A 20633-nucleotide genomic window follows, 5' to 3' on the forward strand; every position below is an offset into this window, starting at 1 on the left:
CACTTGTGACTTTACTAGTTATTTTATGATGGACATTAGATGTATGGTATATTATTTATTTGTATTTATTTGTCATGTGTCCTCTAGTGCTCTAACCAGATATTACTAGTCTCCTGTCTGTTACATCTGGTGTTTTCACTCTGGTGATTTAGTCAATCATTATTATCATCATTATTTTTTGATATATATTTTTTGAGATTATTATATACTTACCTGGTGTTGGCTTTCTGGTCCACTGTTTTATCTTTTTTCAAATGAATTGTGCATCTGCCCCTGTTGGTATTGTATCATGTAAATTTATGTCTCTATCTGATTTTCTGTAGTACAATAAAAATATTTAATTCTTCTCAAAAACAGAGTTTGAGTGCTTTACGTGAACTGTGCTCTGATACGCTTGGTGCTCAGCCCAGTGTGAGCCGCTTGCAGTGTTTGATCGGCTCGCACTGGGGCTAACAACAGCGTGATCAGATGTAGTATGCACCCAAAACGTTTTTAAAAAATTGGAAAAACCCCACCCCCAGAAGTGTTCGGTTTATGGCCGACTGCATGTTGGCGGAGACCTGAACTGCCCAATCATTAACTTTCATTGGGGTTCAGGGCAAGTCGCGGTCCCAAACTGAACTTTATCTAAAATCTGGCTCAACAAGAGGAACCTTAAGACCCACCTCTTCCAACAAGCCTACAACCTACAATAGCCCTCAGTCCAGTAGACCACTGCGCAACCAGCTCTGTCCTCACCTATTGTGCCATCACCCATTACCTGTAGACTGTGAGCCCTCGCGGGCAGGGTCCTCTCTCCTCCTATACCAGTCTGTCTTGTACTGTTAATGATTGTTGTACGTATACCCTCTCTCACTTGTAAAGCGCCATGGAATAAATGGCGCTATAATAATAAATAATAATAATAACCCGCCAAACCCAACTTCAGCGGGTCCTCTCATCTCTACCATTGATCCATGTGACGAATCAAAGACATAAGTCTGTGGGTCCATGAAAAAATCAGACTGCCATTCTTGTTTATCACCAAGTGACTGAAGCTGGGGAAATCTCCATCAATCATTTTTTTTTTTTTTTCAGCCAAGAAAATTTGATGAAATTTTGATATACAAAAAAAAAAATACTGATGACATTCAGACTACTTATTTCGTACAAGAAATATCACCTTATGTGTGAATGCAGTCTTAATGTAAGAAGTCTTGAAGACCTAATACCGAGCAGGGTATAGCCATAACATATAATTAGCTAAACTCACATTTTGCTTTATACTGCATTTTAGAAGATTAAATAGGGACTGCAGTCCCGATGAGAAACATGACTGTAGCTCTCAATCATTTCTAGTGTACTGGTTTACAAATGAATTCTCTTTACTTTGGCTTTGTTATGCAAGCTTTGTTTTATTGCCTTTCCTTTGCCTACAGCCTTTTCGTCTTTTCTTTTTTTGCAGGCTCATCAAACACTGCAAACTCTGGCAAACATGGAATCTCGATACTTTTGCAAAAAGAAAACTTTATTGGGCTTGAGTAAATTGACTGCTTTGGCATCCGATTTTCAGGAAGATCTACTGCAAGATAAAATTGAAGGTATGTTGTTTTTTGGGGGGTTTTTTTTATAATGGTCAATTTTGGAAATGTAAACCTGTCCCTATGGATGTACAGTTGAAATGGCTGTATGAAATCATAATGTGTATGGAACATGGTCCCAAACATGGTCCTCAAAGAAATAAAGGAAATCTCACAGTACAGTTACCATCTTGTAAGACACTGGTTACATGAGGAAGCACAGGATTTAAGGTTGATCTGGCACCAGGTTTCACAATAGAAGCATACATTGATCACTTATCATTGCCATATGTTACTGGTACCATATATATAGGGCTGCCGTGCACTGTATCTTTATGTATGGATCGTGCACAAAGAGTTGGGCCCTCTACAGGCAGTGTGGCTAGCCGACACCCAACAAGAAGTGATGCTGTCCGAGCTAGCTCCAATGACATCATTTTAATATCTTTCTAGTATGACAGCGGCATTTAAGAAGCTTCAACATAGCCGTGGTCATTGTGTATGATTCAATTACTGGATACCGAACAGTTATCATTTCAGCCAGGGCCCTATTGAAGGCTTCCATGCCTTCCATGGGAACTCTATCAGACCCAGCCTGTGGCTGTACATCATAGAAGATTTCACATTATACTGTGATACTATATTACAATGTGTATGGGCGATGAAGAGATTGCAAGTTCTTACAAATTAAATGAAAAGCTTTTTTTTTATAAAAAAAAAAAAAAATACAAAAGTTTTAATCGCCCCTATTTTCCAGAGATGAAAATGGCAAATTGCTAAAAAAAAAAACAACAAGAATTAACTAACTTGATGTTAAAGCATTCATAATCCCCTGAACTTATAAAATTAAAAATTTAAAAATGTATCCCAAGAGGTAAATGTTAAATTGGTAAAAAAAAAATACAAAATGCCATAATTGTCTGTTTTGGTCTCCATAATTCCCGTGCCCCTTTCCCCCTCCAAATGCAATAAAAAGCGATCAAACTGTCCTCTTTAGCCCAAAATGGCAGTATCACGATGACAATTTGATGTGTAACAACTGAACCCTCACATAAGTGCATTGACCGTAAAGAAGAAAAGTTACGGGACTCAGAAATTACTGCACTAAACAATTTTTCTTAACTAAAATAAAAAAAATAAAATCTTTAGCTTTGTTTCGCTGTAATCTATCTGATCTTGAGAATCACGTTGCCAAGCAATTTTTACTGCACAAGGAACAATGCCCTGTACCCACGATAAGGGTTTGGAGTGCTGTGGACTTTGCTCTGTTTTCCCAATTGAGTACACTTGTGTCTCCACAGCATAAATTGACAAGCTGCAGCTAGGGAAGCCTCACTGTATGTTACTTTACACTGAGGCGAAAAGAAGCAGAGTGGGCTTGGGATTTCTATTTATCCCATCCACTGTGCTTGTACAGTACTATGCAGCGTTTTGAAATCAGCAAAAACAGGCTGCGTATATATATATATATATATATATATATATATATATATATATATATATACTACAGAGTCCAGGGGAGGGGGGGCAGCTCTGGAGTGGTTCTGAGGGCAGGTGAAAGCTGCGGGCGGCAGCGTTAGGCTATGTGCGCACAGTGCGTTTTTTGCGGCGTTTTTGCGCGTTTTTCGGGTGCGTTTTTGGCTTCAAAACTGCATGACTTTGCTTCCCCAGCAAAGTCTATGAGTTTTCAATTTTGCTGTCCGCACACAACTGTTTTTTTAAGCTGCGTTTTTGAACTTGAAAAAAAAAATGGACATGTCAATTCTTTCCTGCGTTTTTCTGCGTTTTCCCCCCATGCAATGCATTGGAAAAACGCAGTAAAACGCAGAGATCAAAAACGCACCAAATCGCGGTAAAAACGCATGCGTTTTTTTACGCGTTTTTTCGACGCAGGTGCGTTTTTGTGCGTTTTTAGCGGCCAAAAACGCAGCGTCAAAAAGACGCAGTGTGCGAACCTAGCCTTAGATCTCCTGGCTGGGACAGCGGCGCATATTATATGTGCCTGCACCCCGCTTTGATGGCACATGCTTTCCCTGTGTTAGATATGGCCCCCATGATGCTGCACATAGTAAAATAAAACACTCTTTACTCACCTCCTCCAATGCTGATCTCCGGTCTCCTGCTGCTGTGATCAGGCACGAAGAGATGATATCACTCTGCTGTGCCGATCACATGACCGGCACCGAGAACCAGGAAGTGCAGGAGGCCGGAGCTCAACCGCACGGAGGGAGACACGATGGAGGACAGCGCTGCAGAAGGTAAGGAAAGAGTTTATTTTACTAAAAGCAGCAGCCTGGGGGCGATATCTAACACAGGGTGATGTGTGCCATCCACAGGGGACCATGTGCAGCAATAGGGGGCCGTGTGCCAACCACAGTGGGCCGTGTGCCAGCCACAGGGGGCAGTGTGCCAGCCACAGGAGCCGTGTGCCAGCCATAGAGGACATGTGGCATCACTTGGGGACATGTGCCAGAACAAGGGGGCTATATTCAATATAAGGTGGCCATATCAAGATTAAGGGGGCTAATTTTAGGATGGGGGGGCTATGAGGGACATATACCCTATATGATTTGTTAGACTGACACTGGCATTATAAGACGGACCCCATTTATTAAAAAATTCTCTATTCCTTCAAATTTGGGGGTGCGTCTTATAATCAGGTGCGTCTTATAAAGCGAAAAATACAGTATATATATTTATTATATTAGAATTTTTATATTTTTTTTTATGTTCTATAGCTATATTATAGGGATGTATGTCCCGTATATTATATATTGTATACAGGAATTTGCCAAGTTGCGAAATTAATTAATTTTTATGTTGGCCAGGACCTTGGCTAAAACTAAGCTATTAAATGTAAAGAATGAAAAAATAGGCGATCGTCTTCAGAAAGCAGAAAAAAGACAGAAAGAGATAATAAGATAATTTTAAGTGGAGAACAAGCATGATGCTGGCAGGGAACTGTACCTAAGGATATATATTAGTGTATTTGAGAGGGGATCATTTTACTAAAAGACCAACATGTCATTACGATCATTTAATCCTAGGGGGCCCATAGCTTTGACATCCATTATTAAACACAATTCTTTTTCAAAGAGTAGTCTGAGTATCACCCCCCCTCCCTGATGGGGTAATCCAATATACTCCAGCGAAGGATAGGTCATCAGGGTCTGCAGCATGGTTTTCTCTATGGTATTCTCTAACGTGTTTAATTAATCTGGGTGATCCTACACCCGTGTAAATAGATTTATAATGTTCGTGGAAACGAACGTACAGACTGCAAACAGTTTTTCCTATGTAAAAAAAAAAAAGAACACGGGCAAAAAATGACGTAAACGACATATTTTGTCTTGCATGAGATGAATTGCTTGACTGGAAACCTCGCGTCCCCTATCAGGAGTGTTTTTGCTGTAAGATGGAAGGGGCAGAATTTACAGCTGCCACATCTATAGTTACCTATGGGCTGCATTTTATTAAGCCATGTGTTTTTATTCTAGTATAGTATAGTAGATCCCCTAATTTTTTACTCCTCTTGTATGGTATAAGTGGCCCGGTCGCTGCTCTATCAGCTAAGTCGGCATCTCGTATTCCCCAGTGTAAGTGCTCAGCGTAGAGCGCAAGATAAATGAACCACGCCGTACTGCAATCTTTTAAAGGCAGAATTAACAAATCAATAACAGTTGAATAATTGGCTTGATTTTATTTATTTTGTATGCCCGTTCACCTTGCGGTATAAGTGATTAGACGGTTTTATGCCTTAGGTCAGTACCATTGCATGATACTAGGTTTATATTGTTTTTGTTTTTTAGGTTTGGCTACGATCACACTAAAAGTGCTTTTTTACAAAATAGTTTGTTTTCATCACCGGATTTTGAAGGCTATAGTTCTTTTACTTTTCTACCAACAGATTCCTGTGAGGAATGAGTTAGTTTTTTATTGGCACCATTTAGGACCACATAATATTTTTTGATCGCTTTCTTTTTTTCTAATTTTTTAACTTGACAACAATGACAAAACATACGTTAGATCACATTGTAAAGTAAAGATTACTGACAATTCACAAACCATCACAGGAGAGAAAGTTTGTTATACAATGGGCTGTCAACAAAATTTTTACCAGGATGTAAAAAAATCCTGCCATATGGTAGGCAGGGGAGAGAAGAAGCCAAGCCAGAAGGAGGAGAAAAGAAATAGGCAGGGATGGAGAACTAAGCAAGTGAGAAGAACAGATAGGAAGAAATTGAAGAGGGGAATAAAAAAAAAGGGGGGGGGGATGCCAGGTGGGGGCATATACGATGAGAAGGGAGCGAGGAGCATCTAAACCCCTAAGAGTCTACAAGCAGACGCAACCCCTAGCTTATCTCAGTGCCTCCTTGTATTCGTCTATTTGATGAAAATTAAACCAGTAATACCAATGGACCAAAACTTGTCATAGGTGTCGTGGATCGAACAAGTCAAGTCCTCCATATGCATAATGTCATTGACTATCGAGTTCCAGAGAGCCACCGATTGTAAGGCGACACTCCTTCATTTTAGAGGGACACATGAACGGATTGCCATATTAAAAAATCTTAAAAGGGATCGTTTGTACGCAGACAACGCTGTCTTGCTGTGCTGAAGTAGATACAATGCTAGACCTATTTCTCCCGTAAAACCCGTTAATGTGTGATCAATTTGACTTACTCTAGTCTTGAAGGGGCTGCAGCACGCTACAGTCCCAAAAGATATGCAGGAAAGTGCCCGCTGCACTGCCAACACACCGGGTCTACTGCAGGAAACATTGAATGTAGTCGAGACGGGACCCTGTTCCAACGCGCAAGGTGTTTTCAATTCGCCTCTTGCAATCTTGAGCTAATAGACATTTTATGAGCCAGACTAAAAATCCTCGAGCGTTGCTCCGCAGAGAAGTTTATGCCTAAGTCTCTTTCCCATTGTAGGATGAATGATGGGGATATCTGATCTGGGGGTGAGATCAGCAGGGCATAAGACATTGAAAGTACGTGTCGCATGGGTTTTGACCCTAAACATGTATGTTCAAAACTGGTCCTATACGACAAGAACTGCGTCCTGGGGGAGAGTGTTTAGAAAATGTTTCAACTGAGCGCTCCCCAATGGGATTGGATCTGAGGCATTAAGCAAGTTAGTGAGTGCCAGTCCATGTCTCCACCCCAAGCAGCCACTCTGTCAAAACCTGCTCTGCTCCATATCTTAAAAACAGAATCAGAAGAGCCCCGACTAAAACCTGGGTGGCTAATTATCAGTGTAAAATGAGAGAGGGGGGAGTCGCTACCCTGCACACGGATCCAGACAAATTTTCAGTGTAGGCCCAATCGTTGGGTGCGTTTTCAATGCGTTAGAGGCGGCCGAGGCAGCCCAAGGGAGGGTGCACAATGATGAGTCTGAAAAGCCCTGTTCTACCTGAACCCATGCCTTATTGCATTTTTCCAGGACGCCACATGACCGCAAGGTAGGAGTCGCTCCTTTGACCTCTACAGGGACAGGAAACGTAAAAGGTTAAAAGCCCCTCCCCATCTCCTCAGTGTTTTTCCTGTCCCTGTACAGGACGGACACATATCTTACCGTCGGGATGTACGGGGTCCAGGCGGATCGGGGGGGAACTTGCTCTCTCCTTCCATCCTGTCAAGCAGCCCCTGGCCGACACCTCTCGAGGAGAGGTCCCTCAGCCGGCCGGTGGAACATGAGTTCCCGGCACCAGCCGCTTCCCTCAGGCGAGGGCTCTCGGCGTCCTGCTATCTGGCCACGGCCGCGAGGCGCTTCCGGGTTTGTGCACACCATGCGTTCCAGCCTGGCATGCACGGTGGGACATGCGCAGTAATGTGACGTCCGCATTTCTGGGTTCGGAATATGGCGGCTCCCCGGGAGGCGCCGTGTGATCCGGAACGGAGATCAGGAGGCGGGAACGGGACCTGACGTCGCCCAAACAGGTAGTAAAAACCTTGGGGAAGGGGAGCTGTGCACGCTCTTGCTATTCTAACCGAGCTATACTGACTGCATTATTATAATGGATGAGGGTGACAGGTCGGAAGCCAAATCCCCTGAGGGGTCCCAGGGTCACGTAAGTGCCGGTGCATCGGCTATGCCCAGTAGTGGAAATGTTGGGGTCAGCTTCAGTCTGCTCCTTATGTATTTCAGGATTCTTCCACTACACGCACCGGCAACATCCTTAAAAGAGTTCTTAAAAAATCATCAGCCAAAATTAAAAGATGCGCAGTTTGTAATTCGAATCTTTCAGTCCTGCACGAAACCACTTTGTGACGCCTGCATCGCTAAGTTAGTTTCGGAAGAACAAAAATCCCTCCTGACGGATATGAGAGCAATGATCCGTGAAGAGGTGCAGTCGGTTATTGCCGGTACATCATCCCAGCTGGAATGTCGGAACGCACCTCGTAAGAGGCAGAGACAGGACATAGAGGTCTCCTCAGAGGATGAGGAGCTTTCCTATGACTCTGATTCTCAGATGGAAGATGAGACTGCGGGCCCGACACCGGAGGAAGGACGACGTTATCTCTTTTCCTCCGGAGATACGGATGACCTTCTTAGGGCGGTCAGAAAGACTATGATGGTTGAGGAACAAGAAAAACCGAGATCAGTCCAAGATGAAATGTTCGGGGGGCTCAGGTCACAACGCCATAGTGTTTCCCGTCAATCAACACGTCAGGGCGATGATCATGGAGGAGTGGCAGGAATCTGAAAGGAAGTTGGTGATTCCCAGGGACTTCCGAAATTGGCCTCCCTATGAGCCAGATGATATTAAAGAATGGGAGGACATCCCTAAGAATGATGTTCTGGTGGCTAAGGTGGCAAGAAAAACTGCTATCCCCTTCGAGGACTCTTCTGGTCTTAAGGACCCGATGGACAGAAAGGCTGAGGGCCTCCTAAAAAAAAAGCGTGGGAAACCTCTGCAACAACAATAAAAACTAACATTGCGGCCACTTCGGTGGCCAGGTCTATGTCCAGGTGGTTGGATGATCTGGACAATCTGGTTAGGGATAAGGGTCCCAGGGACGCTATCCTGGAATCCATATCCTTCCTGAAGCTGGCGACAGGGTTCATGGCTGACGTCTCGGCGGAATCCATCAGATTTTCTGACCGTAATGAGGCCTTAACTAAATCCGCCCGTCGCGCCATCTGGTTAAAAACGTGGTCGGGGAAAGCGCCTCTAAAAGCAAACTGTGTTCTATTCCATTTTCTGGCATTAGAGGTTTTGGACCCGCACTAGATGACATCCTTGAGAAAGCCTCAGATAAAAAAGGTGGATTCCCCGAGGATAGACCTCGTCGGGGTCCTCCTTCCCGTAGGTTTCGGTCCTTTCGGGGACCTGACTACAAGGGCAAAGGTAAATCGGATAGATGGAGCTATTACAAGGGGGGTAAAGATCGGAACCCCACCTTTGACACCAGGAAGAAACAAGATCGGTCCTGATGCCAGAGCTGTTGGGTTCTCCAGGTGGTGTCACAAGGGCTCCAGATAGAATTCTCTCGGGTTCCTCCTGACAGATTTCTTCTCACGAAATTTCGGTCGCTGAGCTTGTCCAACAGTCTCTGGTCCGAAGTCAAAGCTCTGTTGCTCACTCAGGCCATATATCCTGTTCCAGTACAGGATCAGTTTCAGGGTCATTAATCCAGTCTCTTTACAGTCTTAAAACCATCGGGCGAGGTTCGCACCATTATCAATTTCAAACCTCTAAATCGCTTTGTCCGCTACAAAAAATTCCATATGGAATCCATAAGATCCACCATTCCTTTCATAAACCAACACTCAGTTATGGCCACGATAGATTTAACAATCGCCTACTATCACATAGCCATTCATCACAACTGCCAAAAATTCCTAAGATTTGCCGTAGAAAAAAGGGGAAAAATCTATCATTACCAGTTCCGGTGCGAAAGTTGTCGCCCACCTCAGAACACAAAACGTCAGCATAGTTCCTTACCTGGACAATCTACTGCTGATAGCAGACACGCCACAAGAGTTGTCACAGAAGGTGGCTGTGGCTCTGGCCCAACTCCAAACACTGGGGTGGATAGTGAACACCCACAAGTCCAATTTACTGGCAGAATCCAAAAAGGTCTTCTTGGGAATCCTTCTGGACTCAGATGCAAGAATGTCCTTACCAGCCCAGAAAGTGAGATCGATCCAGGACAGAATGGTGTCATTCCAACAACAGCAGAAATGCACGGTTCGAGAAGCAATGAGGGTGTTAGGTCTGTTGACGTCATGTATTCCATGCGTACAGTGGAGCCAGTTTCATTCAAGACCCCTTCAGAAGCTGATTCTTTCCACTACTGTAGGACGTCGCTGCTCCTTGACCACCAGAACCACCTTAAACAGCAGGATCTCCCTTCCGGTTCGACTCAAACATGTTCTAGCGTGGTGGACGTACCAAGAACATCTAACGATGGGAGTTCATTGGGACTGCTCGCCCTCTGTTACGCGCATCACAGACACCAGCCAGACCGGTTGGGGGGCACACGGGGATCCGCTTACTTCCAAGGAACGTGGCGGGGCCAGATGACGAAAAAATCCTCCAACTTCAGAGAATTGAACGCAGTCTGGCAGGCTCCCAGCCAACAACAACACCTGTTCCTGAATCGCCACATCCACATTCTCTCGGACAACGTCACGACTGTGTCCTTCCTCAGACACCAAGGAGGCCCCAGACATCCTCAGTTGCAGGCGTTGGCACAAGAGATCTTTCGCTGGTCCGAGACCTCTGTACTGTCTATATCAGCAGTCCATCTGAAGGGCTCGGAGAACATATTGGCAGATTACCTCAGCAGGCACACAGTAGATCCAGCGGGATGGGTACTGAACGACAGTGTTCCAGTCTCTAGTCGACAAGTGGGGGACTCCTCAGTGGGACCTGTTCGCCTCCAGGGGAAACTCTAAGTCCGAAAAGTTCTTCTCTCTCAATCCGAGGGACAGGCCGACCGCAATAGATTCCACGTCACAACCCTGGGACATGGGTCTTGCATATGCCTTTCCCCCCCTTCCATTAATTCCCAGGGTGCTCAGGAAAATCAGGGAGGATGGAGCCAGAGTCATCCTCATTGTACCATTTTGGCCAAGGAGGAGTTGGTTTTCTCTCCTGAAGAGTCTTGCAGTGGACGAACCCGTTCTCCTTCCCCTACAGGAGGATCTCCTCAGCCAGGGCTCAGTATTTCACCAAGATCTCTATCATCTTCATTTGTCGGCTTGGATCCTGAGGGGAGTGTCCTGAAGAAGGGCTTATTAGCTGCAGTTATTTCTACTCTACAGGCCGGCAGAAAACCGGTGACAGTCAATATACAGGAGGATCCTGACAAGGTTTTGTGCCTTTCTCGGGGAAGAACCAGTGGATTGTGCTCATCATAATATTCCTCAGATACTTGAGTTTCTTCAAGCAGGTTTCTGCCAAGGCCTGAAACCGAGTACGCTCAAGGTCCAGATCTCGGCGCTCTGGGTTTTTCGACGCTTCACTTGCCTCCCATCCTTGGATAATACGTTTTGTCAAAGGCATCCAAAGATTGTGACCCACTATTCGGTCCACAGTGCTTCCCTGGGATCTGGGACTTGTTCTCAATACTGTCTGTGATTCTCCAGTTGAGCCACTGGATGATTTGACTATTCAACAATTGTCCTTCAAAACGGCCTTTCTGGTGGCCATTACTATGGCTAAGCGAATTGGAGAAATGCAAGCTTTGTCCATTTGGGATCCATATATTCAGGTACTGGACGACAGAATCATTTTGAAGCTCGATCCCACATTCCGTCCCAAGGTGGTCTCAACAGCCAATTTAGAACAGGAGGTGGTCCTGCCGTCGTTCTGTTCCAACCATTCCAATCAGAAAGAAGAGCGCCTTCACTCCTTGTCAGACGAGCAGTTTTGGCCTATTTGGAGGCTACCCGGAGCTGGCGGATAGATTCTACCCTGTTCGTGCAATTTGCGGGGAAAAAACGGGGGAAGATGGTGTCAAAAACAACTGTCTCGGTGGGTTAGGTCCACTATCACATCTACTTACCAGTCCGCAGGTAGGGACCCTCCGACTCACATTAGAGCTCACTCCACCAGGGCTTTATCCACTTCCTGGGCAGAGAGGGCGGGGGCTTCATTGGAACAAATTTGCCGAACTGCGACATGGTCTGGTCCCCAAACCTTTTGTAGACTCTATGAGCTTGACATCCTCACCAATCAGCAAACTTCGTTCGGTAGGAGGGTTTTACAAGCTGTTGTCCCCCCCTAATAGGGATTACTTTGGCATTCTCCTACCTTGCTGTCATGTGGCATCCTGGAAAATAGGAATTACTACTTACCGGTAATGATGTTTCCAGGAGCCTTCATGACAGCACTATTATTTCCCTCCCTTACACACTTGTTGTTTTCATCATTATCTGGTGTACATTAAGCATAAATAAAGTGGTGTTGTTACCCATCCTGGTGTGGTACTGAGGAGATGGGGATGGGGAGGGGCTTTTAATCTCTTACGTTTCCTATCCCTGTAGAGGTCAAAGGAGCAACTCCTACCTTGCTTTCATGATGGCTCCTGGGAACATCATTACCGGTAAGTAGTAATTCCTATTGTTTCTGCACCAGTCGATGATCCGTGCTAAATGGCACGCACAACCTAAGATTCGGTAGGCCAATGCCTCCCTCCAATTTAGGTCTACACAGGACAGAGCATTTTATCCTGGCTCTCTTATTGCCCCAAACAAACTTGTCTGAATTGCATTTAATGTTTTAAAGAAAGCTGATGGGATTGCGATAGGAAGGGCCTGCAATAAATATAAGATTCTCGGGAGAATATATGTTTTGAAGATTTGACATTTCCCAACCAAGTGAAGGGAGATTTCGACCACCTTTCATAATCCACCCAAATGACCTTGAGAAGTCCCGGGAAATTGCACTGATATAACAACAGAAGAGATGCAGTAATCTTTATTCCCCGATAGTTTAGTGTCTGTGTTGCCCATTTAAAACTAAAAGCTCTCCTAAGATGACTCACAAGTGAGGGAGGAAGAACAACATCCATAGCTTCCGATTTGGAAAAATGTATCTTGAAATTAGAGAGGGTTGAGTATCTCCAAAATTCCATCATCCGATCAGGGAGAGACATTCTGGGGTTAGTGATAAAGAAAAGCAAGTCGTCTATATAGGCCACAATTTTGTGAGTAGTGGAGAGAATTTTGACTCCACCAATATCGCTATTGGCCCGAATATGTCGATGAAAGGGCTCAATGGTTAATATAAAGATATGGGGGGACAAGGGAAAACCTTGACGAGTTCCATTCGATAAATTAAAGGAGTACAATGGGATACCATTCACCCGCACTTTGGCCGATGGCGAGGAATACAGAGACAACGCCGAATCTAGCATTTTGTTCCCCAGTCCAATGTGTGCTAGGGTTTCTTCCATAAAAGACCAATTTACTCTATCGAAGGCCTTTTCGGCATAAGTGGAAAGGAGTATTGACGGTGTGGCTGTGTATTCAATTTATCATCTTGGTGGTGTTGTCCCGTGCCCTCCCTCCCTATCATAAAACCTGCCTGGTCCGGGTGCACAATACTTTGGAGTAGAGGTGCCAATCGAGAGGAGAGGATCTTAGCAAAAAGTTTAGTATCGACATTTAGAAGGGAGATAGGGCGATAACTGGAGAATTGTGTCAGGTCCTTCCCCGACTTGTGAATCACCGAAACGTGCGTCCGCAAAACATCTGCTGGAGGTGGGGTTACTCGAGACATAGTATTAATAGAAGACAATAGATGAGGGGCTGAAATTCAGTGTTGAAATTTTTTTTATTATATAATAGGGGAATCCTTCCGAACCTGAGGCTTTTCCTGACTGGGAGAATGAGATAGCCGCTACTAACTCTTGTTCCGAAATGGGCCCCTCCAATCTCTCTAAATCTGCTGTTTGCAAGAATGGGAGACCAGAGGTCCTGATATAATCCCGAATCCGGGATCGGAAATCGGGAGAAGCAGAAAGGGGTTTGTGCTATTTAGATAGTATACTGAAGCATAGTAATTCTTAAAAGCTAGTGCAATTTCTGAGTTCAAATGAATTCTCAAGTTCTGCGGGCTGGAAATCAACTCCGGAGCATAAGTGGTCATTCTGTGCGTCCATAGAGCTTTTGCTAGCGATCTACTGCATTTGTTACCATTTTCGTAGAAATGGCGTTTAGCTCTTGCCAAGACCCCCTTCGCTTTTTGAGTTAAAAGACCTCTCAGCGCTTCTCTTGCCTTAAAAACTGCATCTCGCAACTCAACTGCTGGCATTTGCTTAAGTGTGGTTTCCAGGTCTCGCAATTGGGATAAAAGGCTTCTTATTTCCGCCTTCCTCTCTCTCTTGATACATGTTTTATGAGCAATCCTCTGTTAACACACTTGTGCGCCTCCCACACCACTATTGGAGAAGAATCCAGTCGAGTGTTTACGGCAAAGTAGTCAGTTAAAGTCTTTGAAACTTCTTCTCTGTGTCATCTAACAGGGATGTGTTGAGTTTCCACTGCCATTGTCTAGGCAGCGGGGAGGAGAAAAGGATCGACACCATTACTAATGTATTGTCAGAAAAGGTAATTGTGTCTCTCCTTGCCATCTGTATTTTATTAAAGTCAGCGTGTCTAATAAAAAAGTAATCTAGTCTTGAATAAGAGTCATGGGCTATAGAGTAGAATGAGAAATCTTTGTCATTGGAGTGAAGAATACGCCACAACTGATGTTCGTATAGGACCCTTTTAGTGCTACACCAGATAGAGAAGAGTGACCATTCGAGGTATCCATTCCCCCCCAGTTCCAGTGTCCCCTCTGCAAACTCATCAACTCTGTCTAAAAAGTGCAATAATGCAGAGATTTGGCCTGAGTTAGGCTGGTACAGCTAGGCAAAGGTGAAAGGCTGTGCAGCAACTCTCCCCTTAACTATCAGCATTCGACTCTGGTTGTCGTGGCAAGAGTCAATAAATTCCATGGGGATTTCCCATGAGATTAGGATGCTAGTGCCACGCAATTTCGACTCGGGGGAGCAGCTATGATAGGCATGCGGAAAAAATGGGTTGGAGATTTTAAATAGCTTGTCCGCACACGTGTGTCTCTTGGAATAAAGCCACCTGCACATGACTAGCTTTCAGATATTTAAACATAATGGATCTCTTATCAGCATTGTGGAGGCCCCTTGACATTCAACAATCCAATCTGAAAAATCTTCTGCACCTGTTGCATCATGATAACCGCAGTGACAAAGTTCTGGCACCCACCACCATACCTAAAGGAGAGGGAAAAAGGAAAAAGGGGGGAAAGGGGTAGGAGAAATGTAGGAAGGAGAGGCAAGAAAGCAGGCAGGCAAAGGAAGAGAAGAACTCGGATGAGGTAGAGCAAGAGAAGAGTAGATTAGAGCTGGAGGGTGCAAGTCCAGTGCTAACAAGATGTGCACCGTTATACAGCAATCAAAGAAAGGACAAACAAACAGACCCGGATCGGACCAAGCCGAACCAGGGGACACCACCTGGAAGTTCAGGTGGGGACGTTGAAAACAATGCAGTGGAGTCTCACAGGACCCAAGACTGTAATAGAATTTATAACTTTTTAACCAATCTTCCGTCTCCTTGACGGCCAGGGAAATGGAGATCGTGGCAGGTCAGGCCAGTCCACATTTATTGGATCTCCTTGAGAGTCAGGGCTATGCAGGCCGGGCTCTGCTAGGAAAGTGGATAGTGGAGGATGCTCTGCTATGCCTGGAGACCGGCCCCCTTTCTCTGAAGCTGCAGCAGCTAACATCCCTTTCCACGTTGTTCGGCGACTTCAGCGCCATTGCTGATGCTCCACGTGGCACCGCCATTGATGTAGAGGGTGTCTCCGTTTACCCAGCCCCCACTTGCACAGATCCCCCCTGGTGAGTGGAGGTGTTTGGTACGTGGCTCTCGCTGGGGATCTTGGGGACTCACCGCAGAGGTCTCCTTTCTCTTGCTTCTCTCTCTTCTGTCCCGCAGCCCGCATCTGACCTTTATCTTTAGGCGCCATTACCACCGGCCCTTGCTTGAAGGTGTCTGCCCTGGATTAGAGCTTGTTAACTCTGAGCTGCTTCTCCCACTTCTCACTGCAGTAGCTGTGGTTAGGCTGGGGGTCATGCTCTTCCTCCTGGACATTCCCCCTTACGGGGAAAGCTGGTTATTTGCTGTGCTTAGTGCTTTGGTGTCCACAGCTCTGGAAGCCTGATTCCTCACTCGGCCATTGCTAAGCCATGCCCCCCTTTTGATCGTTTTCTATTTTGCTTTTTGTTAGGCAGAATCAAGAAGAAACAGCAACTCCGGATTAGTATGTATGTATGTATGTATGTATGTATATATTTAATTTTTTTTCTTTATCTTCTTATTTTTTGCGCTGTAAAAGTGATAAGACAGTTTTAGTCTTCAGGTCGGTATGATTACAGTGATACCACATTTATATCTTCTTAATTTTTGCCGCATTTACATCATATAAACTATTTTATAGGGAAAAAAGTACAGTTTTTACATCGCTGTATTCTGAGAGCTAGAACGTTTCTCATTTTTTGCTGATAGAGATGTATGGCAGCTTGTTTTTTGCGGGACAAGATAATGTTTTCAGCAGTACAATTTTTATTCATGTATGACTTTTTTATTCCTTTTTTTTTGTCAGCTGTATGATTAAAAAAAAAAGATAGTTTGGTACTTTTTCCCCGTGTTCCCTGAAGAGGTTAACTAGTGTGACAGTTTTTTAGGTCTGGTTGTTACGTAGTGTAGTTTTTGTTTAAGGCCTTTTTTTTACATAAATTTACATATTTATTGGAATGTTTTTAATTTTTTTGTGCTTTATTTTCAGATTATTTTTTTTTTCTTTTTAGATTTTTACCAATTTTAAAAAAAAAATTTGCTTAGTGCTTTTATGGAACCCTAACTTTCTGTTGTCTGATCACTGATCTAGTCCAAGATCTAGATCCGTAGCTCAGTAACCCGGGGGTCGTCATGGTGACAACCCCGGGTTACCATGGCAGCAATCTGCTCCCTGTGATCACATTACAGGGACCAGATCGCCAGGGAGATTTATGCGATTCCTTTCCTTGCCTCCTGATTGTTGCAATCCCATTGATCGCAGCATTTAGAAAATTAGTCTGCACGGAGTGGTGCAGGCACCGCTCCTAGAAGTGAGAGCCAGGTCCTGGCTGTAACATCAGCAAGTGACCTGGCGGCGATCGCGGTGGTACAGCGCAGGAACCCCAATGATCGCCACAACATAACTAGAAGTCATTGGTCGGGAACGCTTACTTCTATGACATATAGGTACGTCAAGAATCGGGAAGGGGTTAAAGTCAAATTTGGCTCTGTCACCTAGGGGTTAATAAACATCTTGGATGCGGTTTTGAGTACTTTGAGGGGTGCAGTTTTTAGAATGGTGTCAATTTTTGGTATGTTCTGTCACATAGGCCTTTCAGTCACTTCAAGTGTGATTTGGTACAGAATCCAGCGGAAAAAAATGGGGGTAAAAGGGATAGGGAAATAAAAGCAGGTGCGCTATACTTTCAGACGCTCCGGCGCAGCTGTAACTGCTCCTGCGGCCGCCCATTCACTTCCGGGGCAGCCCTTGAGCGCATGCATATGCACTCTGCTTTCCCCACCCACCAGCGTCTGTGATTCGTTGCAGTCAAATGCGCCCCCACCCTGAGAGTTAGTATCAGCTGACTGTTTCCAATCACGGGCGCTATGTGCGTCTATCGTACAGTAAACATTTTATTAAAAAAAATTGGTGTGGGGTCTCATGTGATACACAGAATACATATGGCTACAGGCTGCAGCCCCCAACCGTGCACTTATCTTGGCTGTGTATCAGAATAAGGGGAAACACATGCAAGGGTTTTTTTTTTGTTTTTTATTTAAATAAGTAATTTTAAAAAAACGCCATGCGGTCCCACCAATTTTGATACCCAGCCATGATGAAGCCCGACAGCTGGGGGCTGGTATTCTCAGGCTGGGGAGGCCCTTTTTTTTATTTGCGCCACCAGCCTAAAAATAGCCGAACAGGATTGTTGCATCCATTAGATATGACAAGCCTAGCGCTTTACCCAGCTCTTCACGATTGCTTTGGTGCGGTGGCAATCGGGGTAAGATTAGTAATGGCACGCGTCTGTGAGACCCCACCCTCTACTAATCTGTAAGTGAAAGTAAACACAAGCACGGAAAAAAATCCTCTATTTGAAATAAGACAAAAGTGCTGGGATTGTTGCATTTAATGGTTGCTATGCTTAGGCAGGAGGTCTCCCAATAACCATGGGTCTCCTCAGCCTGAGAATACCGGCCCCCAGCTGTCGGACTTTATCATGGTTGGGTATCAAGATTGCGGGGGGACACCACGCTATGTTTTTAAATTATTTATATAAATAGATGAATTTTTAAAAAAAAAACTGCATGTAGTTACTTTTATTTTGATACACAGCCAAGATAAGCTCACGGCTGGGGGCTGCAGCATGTAGCCGTGGGCTTTATCTCTGCTAGTATTATATGGGTGGATCCTATACCAATTGTTTTATTTTTACTGTACGATAAACCAGCAAACAGGGTGTGTGATTGGAGGCGTCAGATATGCTGTCACTTAAAAAGGTGGGGGCGGGGAGCGTCTGACTGCAACCAGTCAGATGCGGATGTGCGGGGAAAGTAATGCATATGCATGAGCCAAATGCACGTCCCCCAGAAGTGAATGGGGTGGCTGCGGGAGCAGTTACAGCCACACCGGAGGCTTGGTCAGTATAGTGCCGCTTGCTTTATTGTTTTTATTGTTTTATCCTTTCTTTTATTATTTATTTTAATATTAATGATCGGGGTCCGACACTCGGGTCATTTCCAGAATTCCTTGAGGACTCCTGGCCCGGCACCTGGATACTTTGGAAACCGTGCGGATCCGAGCTTTTACATTGCGGGTCTGCCCATTACTAGTCAACACATTTGAGTCAACCAGACTCTTTCATGAGGACAGCCACACAAAACTTGATTGTGGTTATCCTGATGAAAAAGTCTAGTTGACTTAGAAATTGTCAACAGCCAGAAATGACTTAGAAATGCATAGACAAATCACTTGTCATTCATCTACCTCTGGATTCCTCTTCAACTAATCAGCGCAGATTTAAATAGATCCCATGGAAATACTTCATTACCACTTTATGATGTTATAACTGTGGAACGCTTCAACGGATCACTGAGACTGTTTCTTCGTGATATATTGCACTTCATGATGGTGGTAAATTTAAGACAATATTTTTTGTATTTATTTGTGAAAAAAATCTGAAATTTGATGAAAATTTCGTGATTTTTCAAACTTTAAATCTTTATGCCCTTAAACCAGAGAGTTAGGTCACATAAAATAATAAAAATAATATTTCCCACATGCCTACTTTACATCAACACATTTTTTTTTTTTTTTTGAAACATTGTTTTCTTTTGTTAGGAAGGTCGAAGGGTTCAAAATTCATCAGCAATTTCTCATTTTTCCAACAGAATTTATAAAACACTTGTTTGGGGCTTGTTTGTTTTTTTTGTTTTTTTATATAAAGACCCCATCACATTTGAGGTGATTTTGAAAAGCCTAGATGACAGAAAATACCCAAAAGTGACACCATTCTAAAAACTGCACCCCTCAATCTGCTCAAAACAACATTTAAGAAGTTTATTAACCCTTCAGATGCTTCATTTTACCTAAAAATGTTCCATTATTGCCAATTTATTCACGTATACAAGAAATAGTATAACAAAATAGACCCCAAAATTTGTTACCCACTTTATGAGGGCTACAAAATGGGGACTAGAATCTGAGACATTTCTACAAGAAGGGCCGAATGATTGAGGATGTTACTACAAGATGGAGACCAGGATGAAGGACATTATTACAAGATGCGGATCAGGATCAGGGACATTACTGCAGGACAAGGATTAGAGACATTTCTACAAGATGGAGACTAGGACGGTGTACATTGCTACAGGATGGGGACTAGAATTACTATGAGTTATCAATGGGTGGAAGTTTAAAAAATGAAATTCAAAGTAAAGTATGAAATTATTACGGGAAAAATATTTTGGCACTAAATGCTGTTTTGTATAAAAACTAAAGTGTCTGGGGGAAAAAAACTTACCCTATATGATAAACACCACTAAAAAAAAAAACCTAAAATAAAAAATGAACAAAAGTCAAACAAAAAAATGGTATAATTTTTTTCTATGTGCAGCCCATTTACCCGACTGAGTTTGAGACCCCTGGTTTATAGAAATATTTCCTTTTTTCTTCTTTGGATATATCTGATGGATGCAAACTGGAATAATATGATCTGTGCAATTCCAACCTCTATCAAATTAATATTGGCAATTAGATCACAATTAGCACAGCTCATATTCACCTATTGTACTCCTTTGTTAGACAGTCAGGGTCTCCATTAAAATGGCCTAAATGCAGTAAGGAAGCTTATTGCATTCCATGAAATTGCAGAACACAGCTCTCACTGAAACTCCATTCAAATGGGACAGAGGGTTGTAAAACGCCATTCTAGCTCTCGATTTTCTTCAGCTGCTGTATAGAAAATCATTGGAGCTGTAGGCGAGCATGTGCACTACCGTGCCATTCGAACCCGTGACAGAAGTTTGGAAAACGGTAGGGGTGTCTGCAATTAGCCCCCTCCTATACAGAAGTGATCACCTATCCTGTAGAAGCCTGTGATTGTCTGCAGTGGTCAGTTGACTGGAACAGTCACTACTCACCTAACTAAAATCTTCAATCTCTCTCTCTTCTGGTATCTTCCCCTGCTCCCTCAAACAGTCTATCATTACTCCATTATTAAAAAAACCTTCTCTTGATCCGTCCTGCACAAGCAACTACAGACCAGTCTCCAATCTCCCCTTCATCTCCAAACTCTTGGAGCGCCTGGTCTACTCTCGTCTCACCCGCTACCTTTCCACTCAATCTCTTCTTGATCCTTTACAGTCTGGCTTCCGCCCTTTACACTCAACAGAAACTGCTCTTGTCAAAGTGACCAATGACCTATTGACAGCAAAACGTAACGGTGACCACTCTCTGCTTATTCTTCTTGA

At 44.0% G+C, this 20633-nt stretch overlaps 1 protein-coding gene across 2 annotated transcripts in view; it reads left to right on the plus strand.

The window, feature by feature from the left end:
- NUP133 (nucleoporin 133) overlaps window positions 1–20633 on the plus strand; it is a 584654-nt gene that overhangs the window by 444953 nt on the left and 119068 nt on the right. For both annotated transcript variants that reach the window (XM_075339754.1, XM_075339755.1), the window contains exon 21: window positions 1445–1580. In XM_075339754.1, coding sequence (XP_075195869.1) covers window positions 1445–1580 — 136 coding nt within the window. The remainder of the gene's footprint in view (window positions 1–1444; window positions 1581–20633) is intronic.

The sequence above is a fragment of the Anomaloglossus baeobatrachus genome, chromosome 3 (assembly GCF_048569485.1).
Source record: "Anomaloglossus baeobatrachus isolate aAnoBae1 chromosome 3, aAnoBae1.hap1, whole genome shotgun sequence".
Lineage (NCBI taxonomy): Eukaryota > Metazoa > Chordata > Amphibia > Anura > Aromobatidae > Anomaloglossus > Anomaloglossus baeobatrachus.